This window comes from Aricia agestis, chromosome 20 (genome assembly GCF_905147365.1).
Source record: "Aricia agestis chromosome 20, ilAriAges1.1, whole genome shotgun sequence".
NCBI classification, from domain to species: domain Eukaryota; kingdom Metazoa; phylum Arthropoda; class Insecta; order Lepidoptera; family Lycaenidae; genus Aricia; species Aricia agestis.
This window is the reverse complement of record NC_056425.1, coordinates 3,469,922-3,491,577: the sequence shown is the minus strand read 5'-3', so window position 1 is coordinate 3,491,577 and position 21,656 is coordinate 3,469,922. Positions and strand designations below refer to the sequence as shown.

General features: G+C 36.2%; 2 protein-coding genes across 2 annotated transcripts; both read right to left on the bottom strand.

The window, feature by feature from the left end:
- Positions 1-1,278: 1,278 nt before the first annotated feature.
- LOC121737229 (dihydropteridine reductase) lies at positions 1,279-2,264 on the bottom strand. The gene has a single exon (XM_042128839.1). The coding sequence runs from the start codon at positions 1,998-2,000 to the stop codon at positions 1,296-1,298; it is 705 nt and encodes a 234-aa protein (XP_041984773.1). The 5' UTR covers positions 2,001-2,264; the 3' UTR covers positions 1,279-1,295.
- Positions 2,265-5,769: 3,505 nt separating this feature from the next.
- Positions 5,770-10,814, bottom strand: LOC121737235. Its single transcript, XM_042128846.1, has 5 exons — positions 10,504-10,814; positions 8,251-8,427; positions 7,378-7,494; positions 6,738-6,908; positions 5,770-5,955 (listed from the first exon to the last, which is right to left on the bottom strand). Exons 1-5 carry the CDS (start codon positions 10,594-10,596, stop codon positions 5,770-5,772), a joined length of 744 nt encoding a protein of 247 aa, XP_041984780.1. The 5' UTR covers positions 10,597-10,814.
- Positions 10,815-21,656: the final 10,842 nt, after the last annotated feature.

Genomic DNA, 21,656 nt, shown 5'->3' with positions numbered 1-21,656 from the left:
GACGGAAAGACAACGAAGTCTTAGTAATAGGCTCCCGTTTTTACCCTATGGGTACGGAACCCTAAAAAATGAACTAAAAGAAAAAACAAGTAAACAGCTTACAAAAAGAAATGAAATCCTACCAAAAACATTTTCATGTAAAAATGTTGCCAAGATGAGAACATAATAATATTATAGTTCGTCGTGTCAAAAAGTAGTGAGATCTCATGTAGAGCCAAGTTTCTAACCTTACGTACTCAGCCCTAAATCTAAAAACTTTAATTTTACACTAAAGCGCGGCAAAATATTTGATAATAATAATATAATGAATCAGCCGCACGAGGAGAATCTAAAAACTCTACACATTAGTCAAAATAGGTGGCTTGGCCATTTTGTTATCAAATATTTTGCCGCGCTTTAGTGTAAAATTAAAGTAGTAAGTACTAGTAACAGAATTTATGGGTTTTTTCTGTTAGGACTAAGTTATTTCCTTATAAATTCTGCCTGGGAATCACCTGCAGAAATGACTCATACATACAGTAATATACCACATAAATTCTCAAAAGCTAGTTTCTTAAATCCTTATGAATTTTCTTAAATTATAAATTACTGCATGTTACATTACTATTGCTTTTAAATTATTATCATCGACATAGTGTAGGTATACTTTGAAAGTATTAATTTGCAAGAACATAGTCAATGTAGTTTGAATATGAAAATAGGGAACAGAAAGGCATCAATTATTATTACCAATAAAAGAAAAAACAGATATTCATGCTTAATTTTTAATAAATATTACATCAGACAACATTTCCTTAACAATAATCTTATGAATTAGAGATTCATAAATCATAATCTATAAATTATTATCTAACATTATAGTATTGGTACATTTTATTATCTTTTTATTACTTACTTCTATTGCTTTTTTAAAAAGCAAAAATCATACAAGTAGTAACATTATAATCTTAGAATTTTAGCAACCTAATTAATAGAAAACTTTAAATGCTGCTTACTTTTCTATAATACAAAAAAAATAACCAGAATTATCACTCTTTAACTCTCTTGCAAACAGAAATTATTATAAAGAGAACAAGTTCTATAATTATACAAGGTCTTCAGCTTAGATAAGTCACATGACTTTGAATATAATAATAATTAGTAAGTAGGGTAAGATATTAAAAATACAATAGGCTAATTTCATCATTGGGCAAGTAAAAAGCAATTGTAGCATTTTTGACGTACAAGAACTAGGTTTTTAGATGATACATTTTCTTTTTTTTTTTCTCCAGGTTCTTAAAATATTGCCTATCAGTTTAATGAATGATGAGGTCTGTAACATTATCTTTGGTGACTAGAGCCACTAGACTCCCACTTGGAGGCCTCTCCTCTCCCTTCATCCATTTGGCAAACAACTCCGCCACATAACTCAGTGGCGTCCAGGTTCCAAAGTCGGCCTTCGGCATCCATTTCCTGTTCATTTCTGTGTCCAAGGTCACTGGCAGGATGGCCACAGCGAGAGAGTTTTCTGGGAGACCTGAATCCTTGGCTCCGAGGGATTTTGTTAGCTGGTGAACAGCAGCTTTAGCCATTCCATAGCCGATCATTCCGGGAGTGCCATCCAGGGCGGCCTTAGCACCAGTCAGAGCTAGCAGACCTCCGGCAGTCAGGTATTTGGAGGCGAGGGTGGCGGCGATTGTGGAGCTCCACACGGACTGGCGCCACATGAGGTCAGCCTGCTTGCTCAGCTCCTTCGCCGCGTTGCCGCCGGCCCAACCTCCGGCTACACAAATCACCGCATTCACTTTCTGACCTTGTAACGCTGAGCCGATTTCGTTAATGACGTGTTCCTCCTGCTGTACCCACGAAGCGTCTTTCGGCACGGTGATGTTCACGTCGGCTGAATCGTTAGGACTGAGATCGATACTCGCGACCCAAAAGTTCGCTTTCTTGAAGTGGTTCACACAAGCCGTGCCCAGGGCGCCGCGGCCGCCGTATACGATGATTCTTCCGCTGGCCATGTTTACGTCTGGTTGGTAACTAGTTACCGAGACAACTGAGTTGAAAAAGCAACAAGTGGGAGAAGGCAAAACTTGCGTTCGCCGACGTAACCTCGACAATTACTTTTTATCAGTACGCTGACACGAATGACAACAAATCCACGAAGGTTATTTTAGGTCATACGATGATAATTATTATAGACAAGAGACTGGTATTTACTCTCAACGTTTTATTGAATAAATTATAATTTAAAATGTTTAAAAGCTTCGGCTATTATTTGTGAACTGTCGAACTCAACTGACGTCTGAGTTCTGACATGCCATTGTCAAGTGTCAACTGTCAATTGTCATCTGTCATTTGTCAATAAATATTTTTTTCTTATTATTACATTCAAGTGGCTTCGGACACGATATTATGATTCCCTCAGAACAGGAAAATAAGATGATTCTTGATTTTTAACCGACTTCCAAAAAGGAGGAGGATATAACCTCCTCGTTCGTCTGTTTATATATTTTTTTTGTATGTTCAACGATCACTTCGCCGTTTGTGGATCGATTTTCAAGATGTTTTCGCTATTGTATCGGGTTTAATCCAAATTTCATAAAAAAGGTGACTTGATGATGGGATCCATCACGCTATTTATACCAAAAACCCTGTATCTGGTATATATATAAGTATCTGGATGGTATATATAAGTATCTGGATGATAAATATTGTGATTTCAATTCATAATCTGAAGTATTTCAAATAGAAACTTATAGTGATTTTGGATAAATAATGAAGTATTCCAAGTTAATCATACTAAAAAGTCAGATTTGCACCAAGATATACCATGATTGGTGAACAATTCTCGGGCCTCCTTATAGATATAACATGTTTGGGGGTTTCGACGTTGTTTTAAGAATTGAATGCATAATATGCAGCTAATGGTTTATGGTACATTAGATAATAGATTTATTATCATCATCGTCTCTACCATTACCTCTTGCAACGTCTTACGTCACATTATGACTCTATCTTAAGAATTCTTAAGTTTGTTACTTTATAAATTCGTTACTCAGCCTAAAGTCGTAAAGGTAGACTCCAAGTCCATATTATATTATAGTATTTATTATCATAGTGGTGAGGCCAACCGCCAAGGTGAGGCCTATTATACCACTATATAGCTTTGTAAGTTGTATCACGTCCTTATTTTTATGGTCGGGGAAATGCAATTACGCATCCCCGGCGGTCTGGGGATGGCTACTGGGACTCCCCAGGGCGGTAAAAGCCGCGCCCGGGCATACCCACTAAAACCCCAACGGCCAACGCGTGTTCCAGTTTCCTACTTTCCGCTTTAGGCAGAGCCACGGGATATGCGGGATATCCTACGGGCTCTACGCTATTTCTGATAGCAAAAATCTGTTAAACATTGGTTTTTGTAGCATCATGGCCTTTAACTTGAAAATCTAAGTCAGGGGTCACAAAATGGCGGACAGCGGTCTGCATCCGGATCGCCGACCCATTGTGTGCGGACCAAGCATTTTCGAAGATGATCTTCGTTAAAAATAAATTTCTGTCTCGACTTAGCTTACTGATGAATATATCCAGGAATCAGGATTTAATATCAATACAAACAAACAAACACAGAAAAAAAAAGGATCAAAATGTTTCCAATTACCCCAGTCGCGGTATTGCTAGAGTCAATTTCCTTTCTCACTTTTTGCCATCAGATCCTGGCAGACCTATAGCTAAATGAGATACTGGCTTGGTACTTACTGGCCAACATATTTTTTTTCGCTTTTACCACAATGTCTAGTCTATCATGAATTTAGTGCAGAGTTTGCACTGCAGACTGCAGTGTGGCTCAGAGTGCGCTATAGGATATAAGTTAAAATAATAAAAAAAAACCTTGTTTGTTACAGAATTTTATTTCATTAATATATATTAATTACTAGTTAATAAATTACATACACTTAAATAATATCAGTATTTGGTTTATATCTTTGAATATTATTCACATGGTTATATTATTTAATATGAAAACAAAATATAATGTAACAATATACTCTATAAAGAAAATCACAGTAAAATATTTAGAGAGCTATAATTAAAGGTTAAGTTTATAATTTTAATACGTTAGTTCCTGATTATAGATGGCTCACAATAATTTAGGTATTAGGTAGGTAGGCAATTGTACAGTGCGCTGTGCGACCATTTTTGTAATGGTTTTTCAATAAATCGGTTTTAATACAATTAAAACATCGTCTGCCATTTCCATAGAAAAATTAAGCCGACTGAAAACTACTAGTCAAAGAATTACTGTAAATAAAAATATTGCAGATGCGATGGGCTGTTTTTAAACGACTTAAAAAAAAGGAGATTACTTATACGAAAATAAAATATAACTAAATAACTAAAATAAATTAATCATTAATATCACACTAAAACATTGATTAATAATGCCTGTATTTGAGATTAAATTCATTACTAATATCAAAACTAGGTACATAATATTATATATAGGTACCTAACGACTATTGTCTACTATAGAATTTCTACAGTGTATAGTGCATTAATTTGATATTTAACACCCAATGTTAGATACCGAATATTAAGATGTAAGATCGTAACTCATTATATCGTATCGTAACAGATCTAGGTATATAATATAAAAATAGATCAATCTATTACTGAATTTGACTACGTCATAACTCATAATACTACTGTTATTGTGACGTCACGTCCGTGATATAACTTTATATTGTGTTTCATTGGACACAGAGACATTTAATGCTTACTTAACGTTAATGTAATGAAGAGTTTGACGAAAAACGTATATAAGGCCTTATATTAAAATCATCACTAAGTTAAAGTTAAGTAACAATTATAAAGATCTCTAAGTGCCGGCTTTATGGAGGCCAGTCCATAAGCAAAATTGCCGCTCTTTGCTTGTTCGGCACCATGGGCGCCGGCAGAAATAATTTCCAAGGGGTGCAGATTTTACTTTTCTTTTTGTCCTTTTCTTTTCACTTTTTACGAACAAGAGCGGTCAGTGACTGTCAATTTACGTCAACATAAAACATTTAGACGTGCCGAAACATTACGAGCTATCCTTGTAAGTTGTAAGGCCGCGGCATGGTAATAGGGTTACAAAATGCTTTTTATTTCAATAATTCATGTTGATTCCGAGACTCCTAAGGGGTGCAAGTGCATCCCCTGGCACCCCCCTGCCGGCGCCCATGTTCGGCACTATTCGAATATGAAAATATCAGGACATTATTTAAAATCCTTCGCTTCGTATGCTATAGAGTAGAATACGTTGAGCACGACGTTGGTAGCAGTGCTCATTCCTCTAAAGAACAGCGCGATGTTGTTCAGTATGTCGGCGTATCGCTGGTCTGGTCCGTGGTTTATGTCGAAAATAAACCCTAGAACCCCACAGATTATGGCCGATGCGACCTAAGAAACAAAAAAAAAACAAAATAAATAAAAAGAAAAAAAATTAAAAGAAAAAAAAACAAACTTAAAACGAGAAAGTGTAAAAACAAAAAAAAACATACAAAGTAAAATAAAAATATCTGAAAAAAAGGAAATGACAAAGCGCTACCATTCTACGTCCAGTAGGCCAGACATCAAAACTTATAAAACCCCAAAGGCCAAAAGAACTTTCTCCTTTCGACAATATTATGCTACGTATAAAAATATCCACCTAAAGCACAGAATATATATTAGTAGTACCAACCTAAAGTGCAAATTATAATTTTATAATAATTATTACTACTAATACATTAAAAATACTACTCCTATCTATTTCCTATAGAGATCCTCCTCGGAGAGCGCAGGGTCAAGGCCAAACGTCATTCGTATAACGTCACAGAACACTACGACCGTCATGAGCCCTATGGACGCATGGTAGAGGCGGTCCGCGATCTTTCTGCCGCCGTGCGCGCCGTCCAAGCTCGAGATTACTAAGGCCATGGCGCCTGCGCTCGCCTACAAATAAAAATTACGCTTTATTTTCACAATGAATTAATTTAATATGAGGCTTCTCTACACGTTGGGCCATGTATAACCTTGATCGCTAAGCTGCCTATCATGCCCCGCACGATACATGCACATTGCATAGGCAATCAAAAACGATTAATGTACCTTCGAGGAAATTGATTCTTAGGCAGTTGACAGACCAACGTCATTTAGTCAGTTCATATCAATTCGATGTTAATTGTCTGTCTGTCGACAGGTTTGACATAAGCATAACGCGACCAAACTACGTAAGTCCCCTATCTGCCTATGAAATAGGAATTTACTTCTCTGATGGTACAATATGAATTCACGTTCGTAATTTCTCGAATTGGTCGATCATGGACCAACGTACAGACCTTCGCTTCTTTAGTGCAGCTTTCAAAATATTGATAAAACTAGGAATTATATAACTAATTGCGAGAAAACATCGAAATATTATATTTAATTATGAGGTGCTACTTTAAAAAATACTAAAAATATAGAGTTGTGGACACGTTACACATCATAGGATTTCTAAAATAATTTTATAGCTGCCTCTAGTTAAGTGTTAATTATTAAAAAGTAAAAATATCCTTCCCGATTTGAATTTAAATTGAGTTCCATATTCTTCTTCCCAAAGATTATAAATAATCTACAATTAATGTTGCCATAACCAAATGTAGAGCAACGATACGAAACATAATTATTTACAAGGCAGTTAAATTTGCTCGTCTTAGGTACTCGTTGTTTATATATTTAAGCCTATCTAGAACTAGCGGGCTGTTGGAGTATTCTATCCCGAAAGCGGAAATGACGATGTTGGTGACGGAAATTACGAAGATGAATATAACTATGACGTCATTTAGTATAATCGCGGAGGGCTGGTCGGCGTGGTCGTTCAGGTCTAGCCCGCCGATCACCACGAACAGAAGACCCACGACCAGCTAGAAATAATACGTGTTCGGAGGTTAATTTGGGTGGTTGGAGTAGATTGTACGTTGACCTTTGAGGGATATTCTATTTTCGTAGATCAAAACTGTAGATAGCTATAATATAATCGCAACGTTATCAAATACCAAAATATGTTAAACGTATGAGTGTTGGCGTAAATGTTCGAGGGCCCCATTAGTAGGCCATGATGGACCAATACAAGCTATTACGAATGTGTAGAGGATTAGTTAAATCATTAGTTAAATTACCTAGTTAAACCTCCCATTACTTAAATCAAAATTAAGATTAAATTAAATTAAAACAAAATTAAGCTTAATGCACAGACCAAACGTTGGCGAATATCCCTCAAAGGTCATCATTAGCCTACTTGACCTAAGTCCTAGCTTAAATATAATCCAGCTCCAGATATCTAGCGAGGGAGCTGTCGAAGGCGGACACGAGGACGTTGAGTACTGTGACGACAAACGCGACGGCGGTGGTGCCGTAGTTGATGTTGAGGGCGGAGGTGCGGTGGCGGGGCTGGTGGAAGCGGCAGTCGCGCAGCAGGTTGAGGGAGAGGAGCACTATGCCCATCGCCACCTGGGAACCCCGTATACTGAGCGTCCGTAGAATACCACTTTAAGATCTTATTGCTCCTTTCCTCTGTTAGGCAGTTTTAGTGTATCCCTTAATAGCGGCTCTCAAGCCTGAGTATATTTATAGGAGAAATATGAAAGCCAATGCCAAATATTTTAAAAACATCATGGTGTCCAAAAAAATTATCTATCGAGTGATCTCTGTCTTATATAAGTACTTACATTTTTTTTTTTTCAAATCTTTATTTCAGACTACAGTGTGGCCCATTGGATATTATTACATAAATTACAAATTATTAGGGTTATTAAAAAGAACAAAACATAACTTAAAGTAAATAATTAAAACTAAACAAAAATCATGCACCTCATTTAGAACCATGAGCGAATATATCCTGGAGGTCTGCTCTCGAATTCGTGCATTATCCGCACATAGTTCCTTAATATAGGTGCATGCGGATCATCTGCCACAATCTTCAGGATGCTGTTGTCACTTCCCCTTGCGTATAATACCATGTCGTCCGCGTAGCTAATGTTGTTAACGCTAACACCACCAACCTTGCATCCGACACGCATACTGCTGAGCTCCACTATGAGATCATTCACATTTGTCAACGTTATTAGCAGTAAATGTACAGTACCCATGTGCCGATTGGCCCCTATAGTTCCGCTGAGCGATCTTGAAGTTATGCGCGGCCTACAGTTATCTTTTTGAACCTTTGGATTAATTGAGCGGAACTAAAGAACAATAAAATCACCTCACCTGTAGTATGATCGACAGCGATATAAGCACGAGCAGCATGTAGTAGAACTCGTGCTTCTGGCCGACTTGCAGGACATACTTCAGCTGAGATGCGTTCGATGTGAGCAGGGCGATGTCCAGCATGCCCTGCGCAACCGTCTTCTTCGTCGCATAGCGGTTGGCGTCGAGGCCTTTGACCTGAAACGTTAACGGAAAAAATAAAAAAAAAGAACTGTCATAAAAGTAGGGCAAGAAAAATGGCGGTTAAAACTGTCCAATTTCAAATTGAAGATTTTATGTAAAATATTTTGAGATTCCTTTTAGCTGTACAGTGAGTAAAATAGTATTAAGATAAGAAGAGATGATTATTTATTATATTTTAGTTCCAAATTCAAATTTTTATGTCAAGGTTTTTAAAAAGTATAAATTTCTACTGCCGGATCATCCGCTCTACTTTACGCTATTGCTATACAAATCAATACAATAAAACCTTGAATATGAAATATTATTATGCCGTAATTCGTGCAGACAGCTGCAGTCATGAACAAAATTATAATAATTTCGAGTTACACATTTCTTTTTTCTTGTGAAAGAATATTTTAGTAGTTTTCTATTAATTTAAATAAGTCACGTTACGTTCCATGTATGATGTAAAGAATGTGTTCCTAATTAATTTAATTAAGCAGAAAAAGTTTATCTTTATAATAATTGTATTAAAACCTGCTTAATACATTTTATGAGAACATAACACGAACGTAACAACAAGTACTTAAGCGCCACCTTTTATTAGCGTGTAATATTAATGTCATTAAACTCTACATTCTGACCAAATTATACGTACTGCGGCTGTTCACGAAATTCGCAAAATTATTTGCATACGTTTGCCGAATGCATTAGCTATTAATTGTAGTTTTAATTAAAAAAGGTAAGGGTTAAAATTCTTAATTCAAATTTGAAAATAAAAAGGATAAAACTCGCACACTCATACGAACCAAATCCATTATTGAAAGGATTGAAAGAGCCATAATTATGAGACGACACAGATGTGCTCTCTACCGTAGCTTATGACTTTTTGGAATTCGCGAATTGGTGTCATGATAATATACCTAAACTTATAACGAAAACCTACGTACTTACCCCTCTCCCCGCATATCTCAAATGTTTTTAGACTCGCATTTCGCAAATCATTTTTTTTTATTATGCAATCTAACTAAAAATCAAAGGTTTTTACTAATTTACAGTTTTGCAAAAGTAAAAACAAAAAATATATATAAAGAAGATGATTTTGAAATTGCCCGAGTAGTCAATAGATAGGTACAAAATGTGCATTTATAAATTGACAAAGTCGAAAAGTGCAAGATTTTTTAGGCTTTAAGGGGTGTAAGTGTAACGACCAATGACACAGTGTTTTCGTTCACTAACCCTTCGGGGGTGAGTGAACGATCCAAAGAACGAACCATTAACACGGCCTTATCGGACAAAAATAAATAATTAGCCAACATCACGCGAAATACGCTACGCCATGGTCATTGACCATTAATGTAGAGATTCCTGAAAAAATATTGCATGCAAGTCCATTTGTTAGTTCTAAACAAATAGGGTTGAAACTTAATGCTAAAACAGTACCTAATACCTTAGGAACAGATTTTTTTAATTTTTAATGTTGTAAAGAATAAATTTGAATTAACTGAAGTTAGAACAAAAGCAAAATGTTTGGGCACCGATTGAACACTAACTTCATTTGTATATTATTTATTTCCATGTTATGCATTCTAAATTAATCGATGTTAAATAAAGTGAATTAGTTATATTCGAAAATCAGCAGAAATTAAAAAAAAACATACCGCAAAACAAACACAAACTGTAGAAGGCGGGTAGTAGATAATATTCGAAGCCATAGCTTCAACACTATGAACTACTCGATCACTTTTGAAAGTTCACAAATAAACACCAATTACCACGAGAGGTCCACCGGAAGACAAAGAGAACATTAGCTGATTCACTCGTTATATTACCTAAAAACATGACGCATTGGCCGCATCGGGTTTTTGTTAGTGCGTTAGCCCTAATTTAAAAAATATAAATCATAAATATAGCCTATATTAAGAGAAAAGATAGTAGAGCAATCTTTACATTCTCTACTTTTTATGTTTCTGTGATTAAAATATAAGATAAATTTTATATAATAAGTAAAAAAATAATAACACAAAAGAAAAATTAAAGCCTTTCACCGGTTATCTACCACCTATCCGAAAATAAAAATAAAAAAGTTACATCGTCCGTGTTCCCGACGACGAGATCGGTGGACGCGTCGTTTTCTTCATTTCGTTCGTTCCTGTAGTTCCTGCTACTGTTTAGTTCGGTCATTTTCACTTGCACTCTAATGACTAGTGACTACTACTCTTACAAAACCGGCCAACGATCTGACGCGCGGTAGGACAATAGAAGGATATCACTGAAGTAAGAGCGAAGGGAAACGCTCGCTTCCTCCGAACAAGGTCTCAGCGAATGCGGATTTAAAACATTACATTGGGTTTTTAAATTATACACATGTAAACGTGTTTGTTCGTCCGTACGTGGCGTTATTCTGCGGTCATTATCAATGGTTTTGTAACTGCCCAAACGAAAAGTTAACGAAACGTGTGAACTACATGTTTCTGGCAAAACAAAATTTATTTCTGTTCGAATAAAATAAACTGTAGTATTTATAATTTTCAATTATTTTTAAATCAATACAACCAATATTATATTCTAATCGCTTCGCTATTTCACTACGATTATAGATTTTTTAACTTATGCGGCCTCCACATTGACCCGCAAGAATGGTCAAATGCTTAAAGCGATTTAAATACGAACGTGTGAAAGAGAGATATTTAATCATCTATGACAGGTATTACACGCTTCAATATTATCACAATTCCGTAAATAATATTGATGGTGTAATAGGCCGAATCGCAGTATCACAGTACACGTCTTGTGAATCGCGTGAGAATCATGATAATATTGATGCATGTAATACCTGCCTCTGATTGACGATGATTGTGGACTGGATGTGGCCATCATGCTTCTCCATCATATCCCAGCATGGAAAGGGGCATTAACGGATAAGTATGTGTATATGTCTAAGGCCAAATAAACCTACGTAGAGTATTATAGATTTAACTTAAAGAGTTTGAATGAAAATGTATTACCTAATCCCTCGATCGTGGATTCTTGGAAATCTATTGTTATTCTATTGTCTCGCTCTCCGGTGGGCCTATGGGTTAAGATAATGTCAAAACATACCGGTTTCAGTGATAGTGGCTGGTTTCATTTAAAACAGGTCAGTTAAGCATGAGTAATTTTATAGTGCCCAAGTGTGTGCGCAGTACACAAGAGCACTCTCTATTCCTTTGACTCTCAGAACGCAGTGGGTCGGACGCCCGACACGACCGGCGAGAGACCAGGCGACTTTTTACATACCTACCCATCCGACGCATATTTGTCAGACAATCAAGGGATCAGCCTGCATTGGAAACTTTGAAATAACATGTTTCCAACGCGGGAATCGAACCCACGACTTTCGAGTCAAGAGCCGCGCTCTAAACCACTGGACCACGGAGACGTTCGCATTAAATTTAAGGTTGAGCCTTAAGCACAGAATATATATTAGTAGTGCCAACAGGGCTGTAGCTAGAGTCAAATTTGAGGTAGGGCAGCGTCGGTTACAGGCAGGGCGGAAGCAAAAAAAATTGGTCAAGTGCGAGTCGGATTCGTGCACGAAGGGTTTCGTACCGTTATAGATAAAAAATAGGCCAAATTGTGTTTTTTTGTAATTGAGCCCCCTTTAAATACTTATAAATGTTATTTTAATTGTATTATTAATTAATTAAGTGATTTCGCAAAAATGTCCAGTGCCTACTGTTGCCATTAATATCAATATGCAGCAAAAAAGGCCAAAAAACACGAATCCTTAAATATTGATTTTATTTTGTTTTTAGTATTTGTTGTTTTGATTTATCTCTAGGTCAATGATGTATTCAATTCATTCAATAGTTATTCTTAGATACAAAAATTCTGTGACAAAGCATGAGCACTATATCTAAGAACTACATACTTATTATTAAATCCTCAATTACGAAGAACAAGCGAACAATATGGTTAAACTTCTGGATGTAGCGATCCACGTGTGAGTGAGAGTGAGGAAATAATAATTAATTGTTGGGTTGGGTGATACGAGTCAATCGATACGACTAAAAATATATTTAGATTATTATTGTTTCCGCAAACTTATTAAATAATAATAAAATAACATAAAATATTTAAAACAGCTGAAATAACATAAAAAGAGTAAAAACAGGACCCTATTACTGAGACTTCGATGTCTGTCCGTCTGTTTCCAGGCTGTAACTCAAGAACGGTAATAGCTAGAGAAATGAAATTTTCACAGATTATGTATTTCTGTTGCCGCTATAACAACAAATACTAAAAACGAAATAAATTAAATATTTAAGGAGGGCTCCCATACAACAAACGTGATTTTTCTAACATTTTTTGCTTAACTATCAATGATGACAACAGGTAGGCACTTGAAATTTTCACAAAGGCCTTAATAATATATGTAATTTAATAAATAAGTAATAATAAAAGTTAAAACAATATATTTAAGGGTTAGGTAGGTAAGTAGGTCCCATACTATTTTTGCTCTATAACGGTACGTGCGCGGTATAACCCTTCGTGCGCGGGTCCGACTCGCACTTGGCCGATTATTGGTATTTTTAAGGTAGGGCATTGTGATTTTAAGGTAGGGCATTGCCCCACTATGCCCCCCCCCTAGCTACGGCCCTGAGTACCAACCTTAAGTAGTCCTTAAATCTCTCTGATTGCGACCAAAAAGCAGCTTGGGTACAGCAGTGATTCAGTGCAATATTTTATTGTACCAGAACAACAATCGAAAGCAAAGCACGTCATAGGATCAAACTGGTACATAGGTATTTTATTATAATTTAATTTGAAAATTTAACATGTTAGTTATTATTTTGACCCACTCACATTGAATAATTTGCATTATGTATGAGTTGTAACAAAGGATATTAACGTATTTTGGTATTAAGAGGAACTCTAACTAGGGTGAGAATATAATAGAATATTCTATGTGATTTGTTATTTTTTTTTTTATTATTAAATAAGGGGGCAAACGAGCAAACGGGTCACCTGATGGTAAGCAACTACCGTCGCCCATGGACACTCGCAACATCAGAAGAGCTGCAGGTGCGTTGCCGGCCTTTTAAGAGGGAATACGCTCTTTTCTTGAAGGTTTGCAGGTCGTATCGGCCCGGAAATACTGCTGGTGACAGTTCATTCCAGAGTTTTAAAGTTACGCGAAAAACGCCCTGTGGAAGACTGCCACTCATCAAGGTGATGAGGATGGTATGTTTTTCGCGTGGGACGATAGCGAAAAGTTGCAGGTGGTACGATTCCGAACAATTCCTCAGAGCACTCCCTGTGATACAACCGATAGAGGATGCAGAGTGAAGCTACATCTCGGCGTAATTCCAGGCGGTCCAAGCTGTTTGAAACACTATGGCAGTCAACAATTCGAGCAGCCCTTCATTGGATACGATCCAGAGGGAGCAGTTGGTATTTTGGCGCCCCTGCCCAGAGATGAGAACAATATTCCATATGAGGCCGAACCTGCGCCTTGTAGAGTTGTAGGCGTTGGTCCGGACGGAAGTACTGTCTCGCTCTGTTAAGAACACCAAGCTTCTTCGAGGATAATTTGGCCTTACCCCTTGAGGGTATGATATCGGAACTGGACTTCGCTCGATATGTTGACGCCAAGTATAGTATGTTATGTTTTGAAGAGAAAAGATTAATTGCTTTTTAAGGTTCCAAAAAAAACTAGTCTAGTTCGAAAACTAGACTAGTTTTTTTTGGAACCTTATATTAAAAATTAATGTCGCTCAAAATACGAATATTTTGAGCGACATTCATTTTTAATATACTTGAAGAAGTTTATGTATGAATATTGAAAGTCGACTACATTAATCGAAAAATAAAACAACCTTTTTTTCGCCGGTTTTGTCTGAGTTCGTGGTGTCCATCGAGTCAACTTATTCATGCCGTAGAATAACTGACTCATTTAATGCACAGTAAAGTTATAGCATTTTTTTGCTTTGGAACTTGAAAGCTTTGTCTTTCGATAATAATATTATTAAAGAGATAATACAATAATCATGCGACAATACAAATATATATAATACATAATATAGATTGATTATTATTTCTTACTTCTAGAGCATGTGTACATAACAGCGGGCTTACCTTATTTCAATCCAGATTCCAGTTATCCAATCGAAAATCCAAAAAATGTAAACAGGTACTTCGTGGGGGGCCGTTCATAAAATACGTTTGCATACATGGGGGTTTTGCCGAGTGTGACAAGATGTGACAAGGGGGGACAGGGGGTCTACGGCAGCGTGACGTTTGCCGTTCATTAAAAGCTTGAAAGTTGCTATGTACATTAGGAGATAAAAACGCTGGTACGGAAAATGCAGAATGGATGACGATGGAGTGGATGGCAGTTTCGAAGATGTATATAATGTTGCAATACCAATTGTTTATGATGGAGGGGGGGGGGGGGGGGGCTTAGTTTTGTGACGAAATATTTACAGGGGGTCACAGAAAGTGCGACACATCGTGACAACCGGGGGGGAGGGGGCCAAAAAAAGTGAATTTTAGTGTGACGTATTTTATGAACGGCCCCTGTACTGGAAATCAATTTTGCAAATTCAATAAAAAAGCGCTGGATTGAATCTCTGGATTAGAATAATGTAACCGACCATAAAAATGTTTCTTTGTGTATGTGGCATTACCACATACACAAAGAAACATTTTGGTGTCCCTAATCCCAAGTGCTACGTTGCTACGTGTACAAGGTGTAACAGAAGGTCTAAGTAATAATACTTTAGGGTGGGTAAGTGTCCCATGTATACAGTTCACTGTGAAAGTAGCAGCACTGAAAGTTTCAGTTTTTTCAAAATTTGATGACGCTTGCCTATACAAATCACAAAAAAAAATGTTTGCTCTATGCTACGCGCCATTGCTAGATAGTTCTTCTAAAGTCTAAACTACTCTTACAAAATCAGGGTCACAGAACTTTTCCATTCAATCGATATTTGGGTTGTCTTTGTTTGTATTAGCCGACTGCCCTATTATTTTATCACATGTATTAAGTGTGTTTAGTAGGACAATACCTACTACTAATTACTTTACTAATTAATGTCAGTATAGATACCTAATCGTCATTTGGTATTCCTTAAATTATAATTGGACTAGGAGTTGAGTAAAAAAGGTAGAGCTTTGATCGAGCCAACATAGAGATCAAGATTCGTGGTCCTGTGGTTTAGGGCTAGGCTCTCTCTCAACGTAGGTCGTAGGTTCGATTCCCAAGGTGGAACAACAAAAATTTTGTTTTCCACTTTTTTTTTTTCAAGGACGCTTCACACCACGTCAGTCTGGCCCCGTGCTAAGTACCTAAAGGACTTGTGTTACAGTATTTTTATAAAATATTTTTACATTTCATGATGGGATGGAAATCTAAGAAATAAGAACATAAAAAATTGCAAAAATCTACTGAATTTATAATTTAAAATCTACGAGTATTCGTTTATACTAATATTATAATTCTGTAGAGGTTGTTTGTTTGTTTGTTTGAACGCGCTAATCTCAGGAACTACTGGTCCGATTTAGAAAATTCTTTTACTGTTGGATAGCCCATTTATCGAGGAAGGCTATAGGCTATATTTTATTACGCTAAGACTAATAGGAGCGAAGAAATATAGGAAAATATGGAAAAAACGGGGGAAATTATATGAAAGGGCTTATATTTTGAACGCGCTAATCTCAAGAACTACTGGTCCGATTTAAAAAAATCTTTCGGTGTTAGATAGCTCATTTATCGAGAAAGGCTATAGGCTATATTTTATCACGCTAAAACTAATAAGAGTGAAGAAATAGAGGAAAATATGGAAAAAAGAGGGGAAATTATATGAAAGGGCTTATTTGAACGCACTAATCTCAGGAACTACTGGTCCTATTTAAAAAATTATTTCAGTGTTAGATAGCATATTTATCGAGGAAGGTTATAGGCTATATTTTATTACGCTACGACTAATAGGAACGAAGATTTTCATATGAAATTGCTTATTATCTTAAGAACTACTGGAGCAATTTTTATGTTATTTGGCAAACATGAAGAATAGGCTACGAGAAGGGACATATATATATATAAAACTCAAAGGTGACTGACTGAAATGGTGATCTATCAACGCACAGCTCAAACCACTGGACGGATCGGGCTGAAATTTTGCATGCAGGTAGATGTTATGATTTTGATAAATTCCAATCAGGGGAATAAAATTAGGGGATGAAAGTTTGTATATAATAAAACTTCTTAACGCCAGCGAAGCCGGGAGCAAAAGCTCGTTATAGATAAGTAAGTACTAAATATTTTTTATTAATTTTTCGTATATTATTAATGGGTTTCCAATTTCAATTAAAAGTTTTTCAACATACTTTTGGCAATGTTGTTCACATAAGATTTTAATTTTTACAAGAGAGTTTACACAAGGTACTTATTATTATTTTAACAAGATAATTGAACAAAAAAGGCTCTACATTTATTCGAAAATCTAAAAATCACAAGAAAGACTTTTTTTATATTTTGTAGACCGTATTAAAAAATAAAAACATTGTTAACTTACCCCATTTCGTAATCCCTCAGGTATAATAGATGCCATTTCATATAAAAATCATAAACAAAAAACACTGCTACATTTAGTAACCTTTAAAAATGTTTATTTTAATTAGCCATCGAACTTTATATTTTTAGTATAAAATGTTATCGTGGTTTAGCGTGGGAGCGTTCGAAAACAATGGTTATTGTTGGTAAGTGGTGGCAAAAATCGATGGCGCCTGACAACGGTATGTGCCGTCAACAAACGTACTGCCCATGAAAAGGGCACGTTTGACTGAAGCCTTACCTTACACTGAACGGAAAACTGAATGAAATTGTTGGCCACACGATATACTAAACTTTTAAAAGTTTGTTCCTTACCTTAGCAATGCAAGTGTTGGAATTATACAGGGCGTGCTTCTTTGCCACATTAATCTTTCGAATAGTTCAACGGGTCATCTAGGCCGGTATAAATAGTCCTTAAGATGCATCTCGGTCTCAAGACGCGGTTCAGCTCTATGATTGGTCCAAATTTTGACAGCTAACCAATCACAGAGCAGAGCCTAAACCGTGTCTTGGGACCGAGATGAATCTTGAGTACTTACTGACTATTTATACCGGCCTTAGTATCTGAAATACTAGATGACCCGGTGAACTATTCGTATTACGTTTCTCCTAATATAAACCTTCCTTGGTCTTCCACAAACATATCAATTATCAAGACTAAAATTAGTCAAATCGGTTCAGGCGTCGCGTTCTGGAGTTTTAGAGCTACTAACAAAATTGGAAATCAATTTTTTTATTTATATGTCTATTATATACCTAGCTGTTTTTTAAACTCGAACCCTTACCCTTTCTTTTCTAGATTAAAAAAAAAACTATAGTGACCCGCGATTGTAGTAAGTATTTAATCCAAAGATTAACGGCCATTCCCAATATTTGATCTATCTCTGGTTTTGCCCTACTAGAGATAGGAATAGCTCATAATTGACATAAAATATATGTCTCTAATGTCTAATGTGAGTTATTCCTATCTCTAGTAAGGCAAAACCAGAGATAGATCAAATATTGGGAACGGCCGTTAATCAATCGAGCTACAATTCTGAAAGGAGCTTTCAGCATTGCACATCTCCGGGTTCAGTGAGGTTTGCCATAATATTATCATATTATCATGGATACATAAATACATATTAAATTATTAACTAGATATAGTCACTACGTTAGAATATAAAAAAATCACCTAGTTATTTATTTGTCCTCATTACGAAAGATAACATTAACTATAGCTTAGGTTAGGTTAGTTATATATATACCTACAATGTATTTTATTAATGCATTCCGGGATGTAGTGATAACCTTTACCATGTTCCTTTAAAATTGAAATGATCACAATATGTTGCATTGAAAATACTCAAACTAGAAAAAAGTATATTTTAGTACCTAGCCAGCTGAATTCAAAAATACTACCTCCATTGCCTAGTCAGTAGTAAATATAAATTTTATAAGGCCTACTTGCACCAGTTTGGTTTAAAGAACTAGCTGTACCTTGCGGTAATAATGGGTATTATTTATTAGACTCTCAGGCGTCGGACTGTCAAAATTTCAAACGCCGGTCGGTGTCGCCGCATCTGGGAACTTCGCTGAAGGTGTTCGCGCGGTTCGTCCGTGCTTGGGTTTCTCAAGATTATAATAATAAATTGTTACCTACTAAAACCTGTATATATTATATATGTTTACAATCTAGAATAAATTTCCTATATGATGACGTAACTGTAATTTTACTAATACTAAATGAATAAAGGGAATCTTGGTGCATTTCGATTTTTCGAGTACTTGTATTTGAAAAAGATTTATGGAAAAAACTTAATACATGCGCAAATTAAAATATCTCCAGCCGTTTAGACGTGAAGAAGTAACAAACATACACACTCACAAACTTTCGCCTTTATCATATTATTATGTGTGATGACAGAGACCACAGTATTGTAATATTTAATCTAAGATTAACTTTAACCCAGGTTGGCACAAGTGGCAGGAGATGATACAGCCTACAAGCTGATAAGACAGGCCTCGCGAATTTTGCCCACATGTATTTTAACCTTGTGCTACTATAATGAAAATGATACGATTAAATTTTGATTAAGGAAAAGGAAAAATACGAGTTTTAACAAAAAAGTATTTTTTTGCTTACAGCGCAAAGGCGCTACGACGGACGCTGTAATTTCTTAAATATACTCATTCTCTACCAATCAATAATATAAAAGAAGTTATTTTAAATTATTTATGATTTTAACGTAGTAGACCTACAGTAGACTTAAGAGCCACACGTAGCCAGATCTTCGTCATATTAAGATAGTTAAAAGTTTTTCTGTACATGTCGCCTATGTTATGTAGAGCTAAGAACTACTACATAAAGAGCCAGGCGTAGCCAGATCTTCGTCATTTTAGGATAGCTAACAGTTTTCTGTATATATGTCCCCTCTAAGTAGAGGTAAGAACTTCTACCAATGAGTACCAACTAGGTATTGCGTCGCAGTTACATTACGAGGTAGGTATCAAGTGGTGAAGGTATATAGTTCCCGAACCGGTGGTAGGCATCGTAGTTTCTTTGTTCGACTTTCAAAAAGTGTATCATGATACCCATTTTGAATAAAAATATATTTTATTGTTATTCATTTTATTTATACCTAACTTGTGTCAAAGTGTAGGTAAAGCTACATTTTTTTATTGCTCTAGAAATCTTGTGTTCTATAGCTGCCGTTGACAGACATTGCTTTCCATTGCCGAACACCCTTAAAATAGATCTACTTAGAAAACTAAAGAGATCTCAGCAGTGTTGCCAACTATGGGGATTTCCCACTAAATTAAGTGGGAAAAAATAAATTTAGTGGGTTAAAAAACCCACTAAAAAGGCGGTAAAATATTTTGGGGATATTTTAGGGATAAAAATTTTGAAGAATGGAATATTTTTTTAATAACAACCTTAAAGTGGCTCGGAACTTTGCCGCGAGCGACCGCGACGGAGGAAAATTCAAACGAAATGCCACTTTATGACATAGGCTATAGGTTTCATTTTACTCAACAACTAGTTTTTACGCCGCCGCAGGCGCGGCGGCAGCGTGGGTGGCCACGCAAATGTCAGTAGAAAATGTTACCTATATTCTAAGTCATAAAGTAGCATTTTATTTGAATTTTTACCGGTCGCGGTCGCTCGGGCACAGAATATATATTAGTAGTACCAAGCTCGGGGCATAGATCCGAAAGCCACATTTAAGATGGAACTGCCGCACAAAGCATAATATGTCGCTATAGTCTTTTGAGTCGTACCAGCTGACAGTAGGCTGACAGATTATTATTTTGTTGTCGTTGTATGTAATAAAAAAAAAAGATTGAAGTATGTATTTAAAAACTGCTGGCCTGTTTGTTTGTTTGTTTAGCCTGTTGAAGGTGTATTTTGATTTTTTGGGGAGGTTGAAATTTAGTGGGTTTTGAAGTTGCTTTAGGGGGAAAACGTTTTGAATAGTTGGCAACACTGGATCTCAGAGAAACTAAAGAGAGAGAAACCTTAGATTCTGTCAAACTCTTCATTAAATTAAAGGTTAATCATAATTAAATGTCTAGCTGAGTACGGCAGTTTAAAAGCTAAAGAACATCATAATAATATTATCATAATTATCTATCATTACATTCGGGTGCGGTTGATAAAAACAGGCAACAATCTTTAGAGTTGGTAAGTATAACAGAAACACCTAGAGTCGTCTGCAAAAGTTATATTGCTTGCCATCAGGTGATAGATTAAGAGGATACCACAGCAGCTAGAGAAATGAAAAAAAAGTACGTGTAATATCTATAGCTGTCTCCCTTACCTCAAGCCTATACCGCAGAACGCGATAGAGACAACTGCAGAAAATCCAGAAAATCAACGATTCGTTGTCCCCTGATTCCTTCTCCAAAACTTAACCGATTTAAGTACTTTTTTCATTAAAGATTAAAAAAAGGCTTGAGCTGTGTTCCTATGTTTTGCTTTTTTTGTATAATCTATCCAAATCTGTTTTCTGGACGTTTGAACACAGTGGAAAATCTGGCCATTTTTTTGGGTTTTTGAACGTTCATATCTTATTTAATAATTAAATTATGAAAAAAAGGAAAACATAGGGACATTGTATTAGTGGCCGTAGATATTCAGGAAAAAAATTATAACTCTACTAGCATTATCCAGGGAGGAAACAGGGGACAGCGTTTGTATGGGAAAAATGGCGGTGTGGAATCCTCTTAAGCTCGTAGCTTTTATCCAAATGTTGATTATTATAAATACTTTTAATGACTTAGGGTTAAGCCAAACGAGCGTAATTTGTGAATTGTGAGTGTCTAAACACACTAGGCCGAGTTTGCGCGGCGTAAATTCCGCATGATTATGCCCGCAATGTCGAACGCATATAATATACGGACGGAACGCGACGGAATAGTGTGTCATCGGTAATTTAAAACACATTGCGGGCGTAATCATGCGGAATTTACGCCGCGTAACTTCGGCCTAGTGTGTTTAGACACTGCGTCGCAGAATTTCGGCTGGCAGAAATATTAGGTACGCTCGTTTGGCTTCACTCTTAAAGCCGTACTCAGAGACATTTAATTACGATTAACCTTCAATTTAATGAAGAGTTTTACAGATAATGTATGAGACTTATTTATAAAATTTTGAATTAATTAC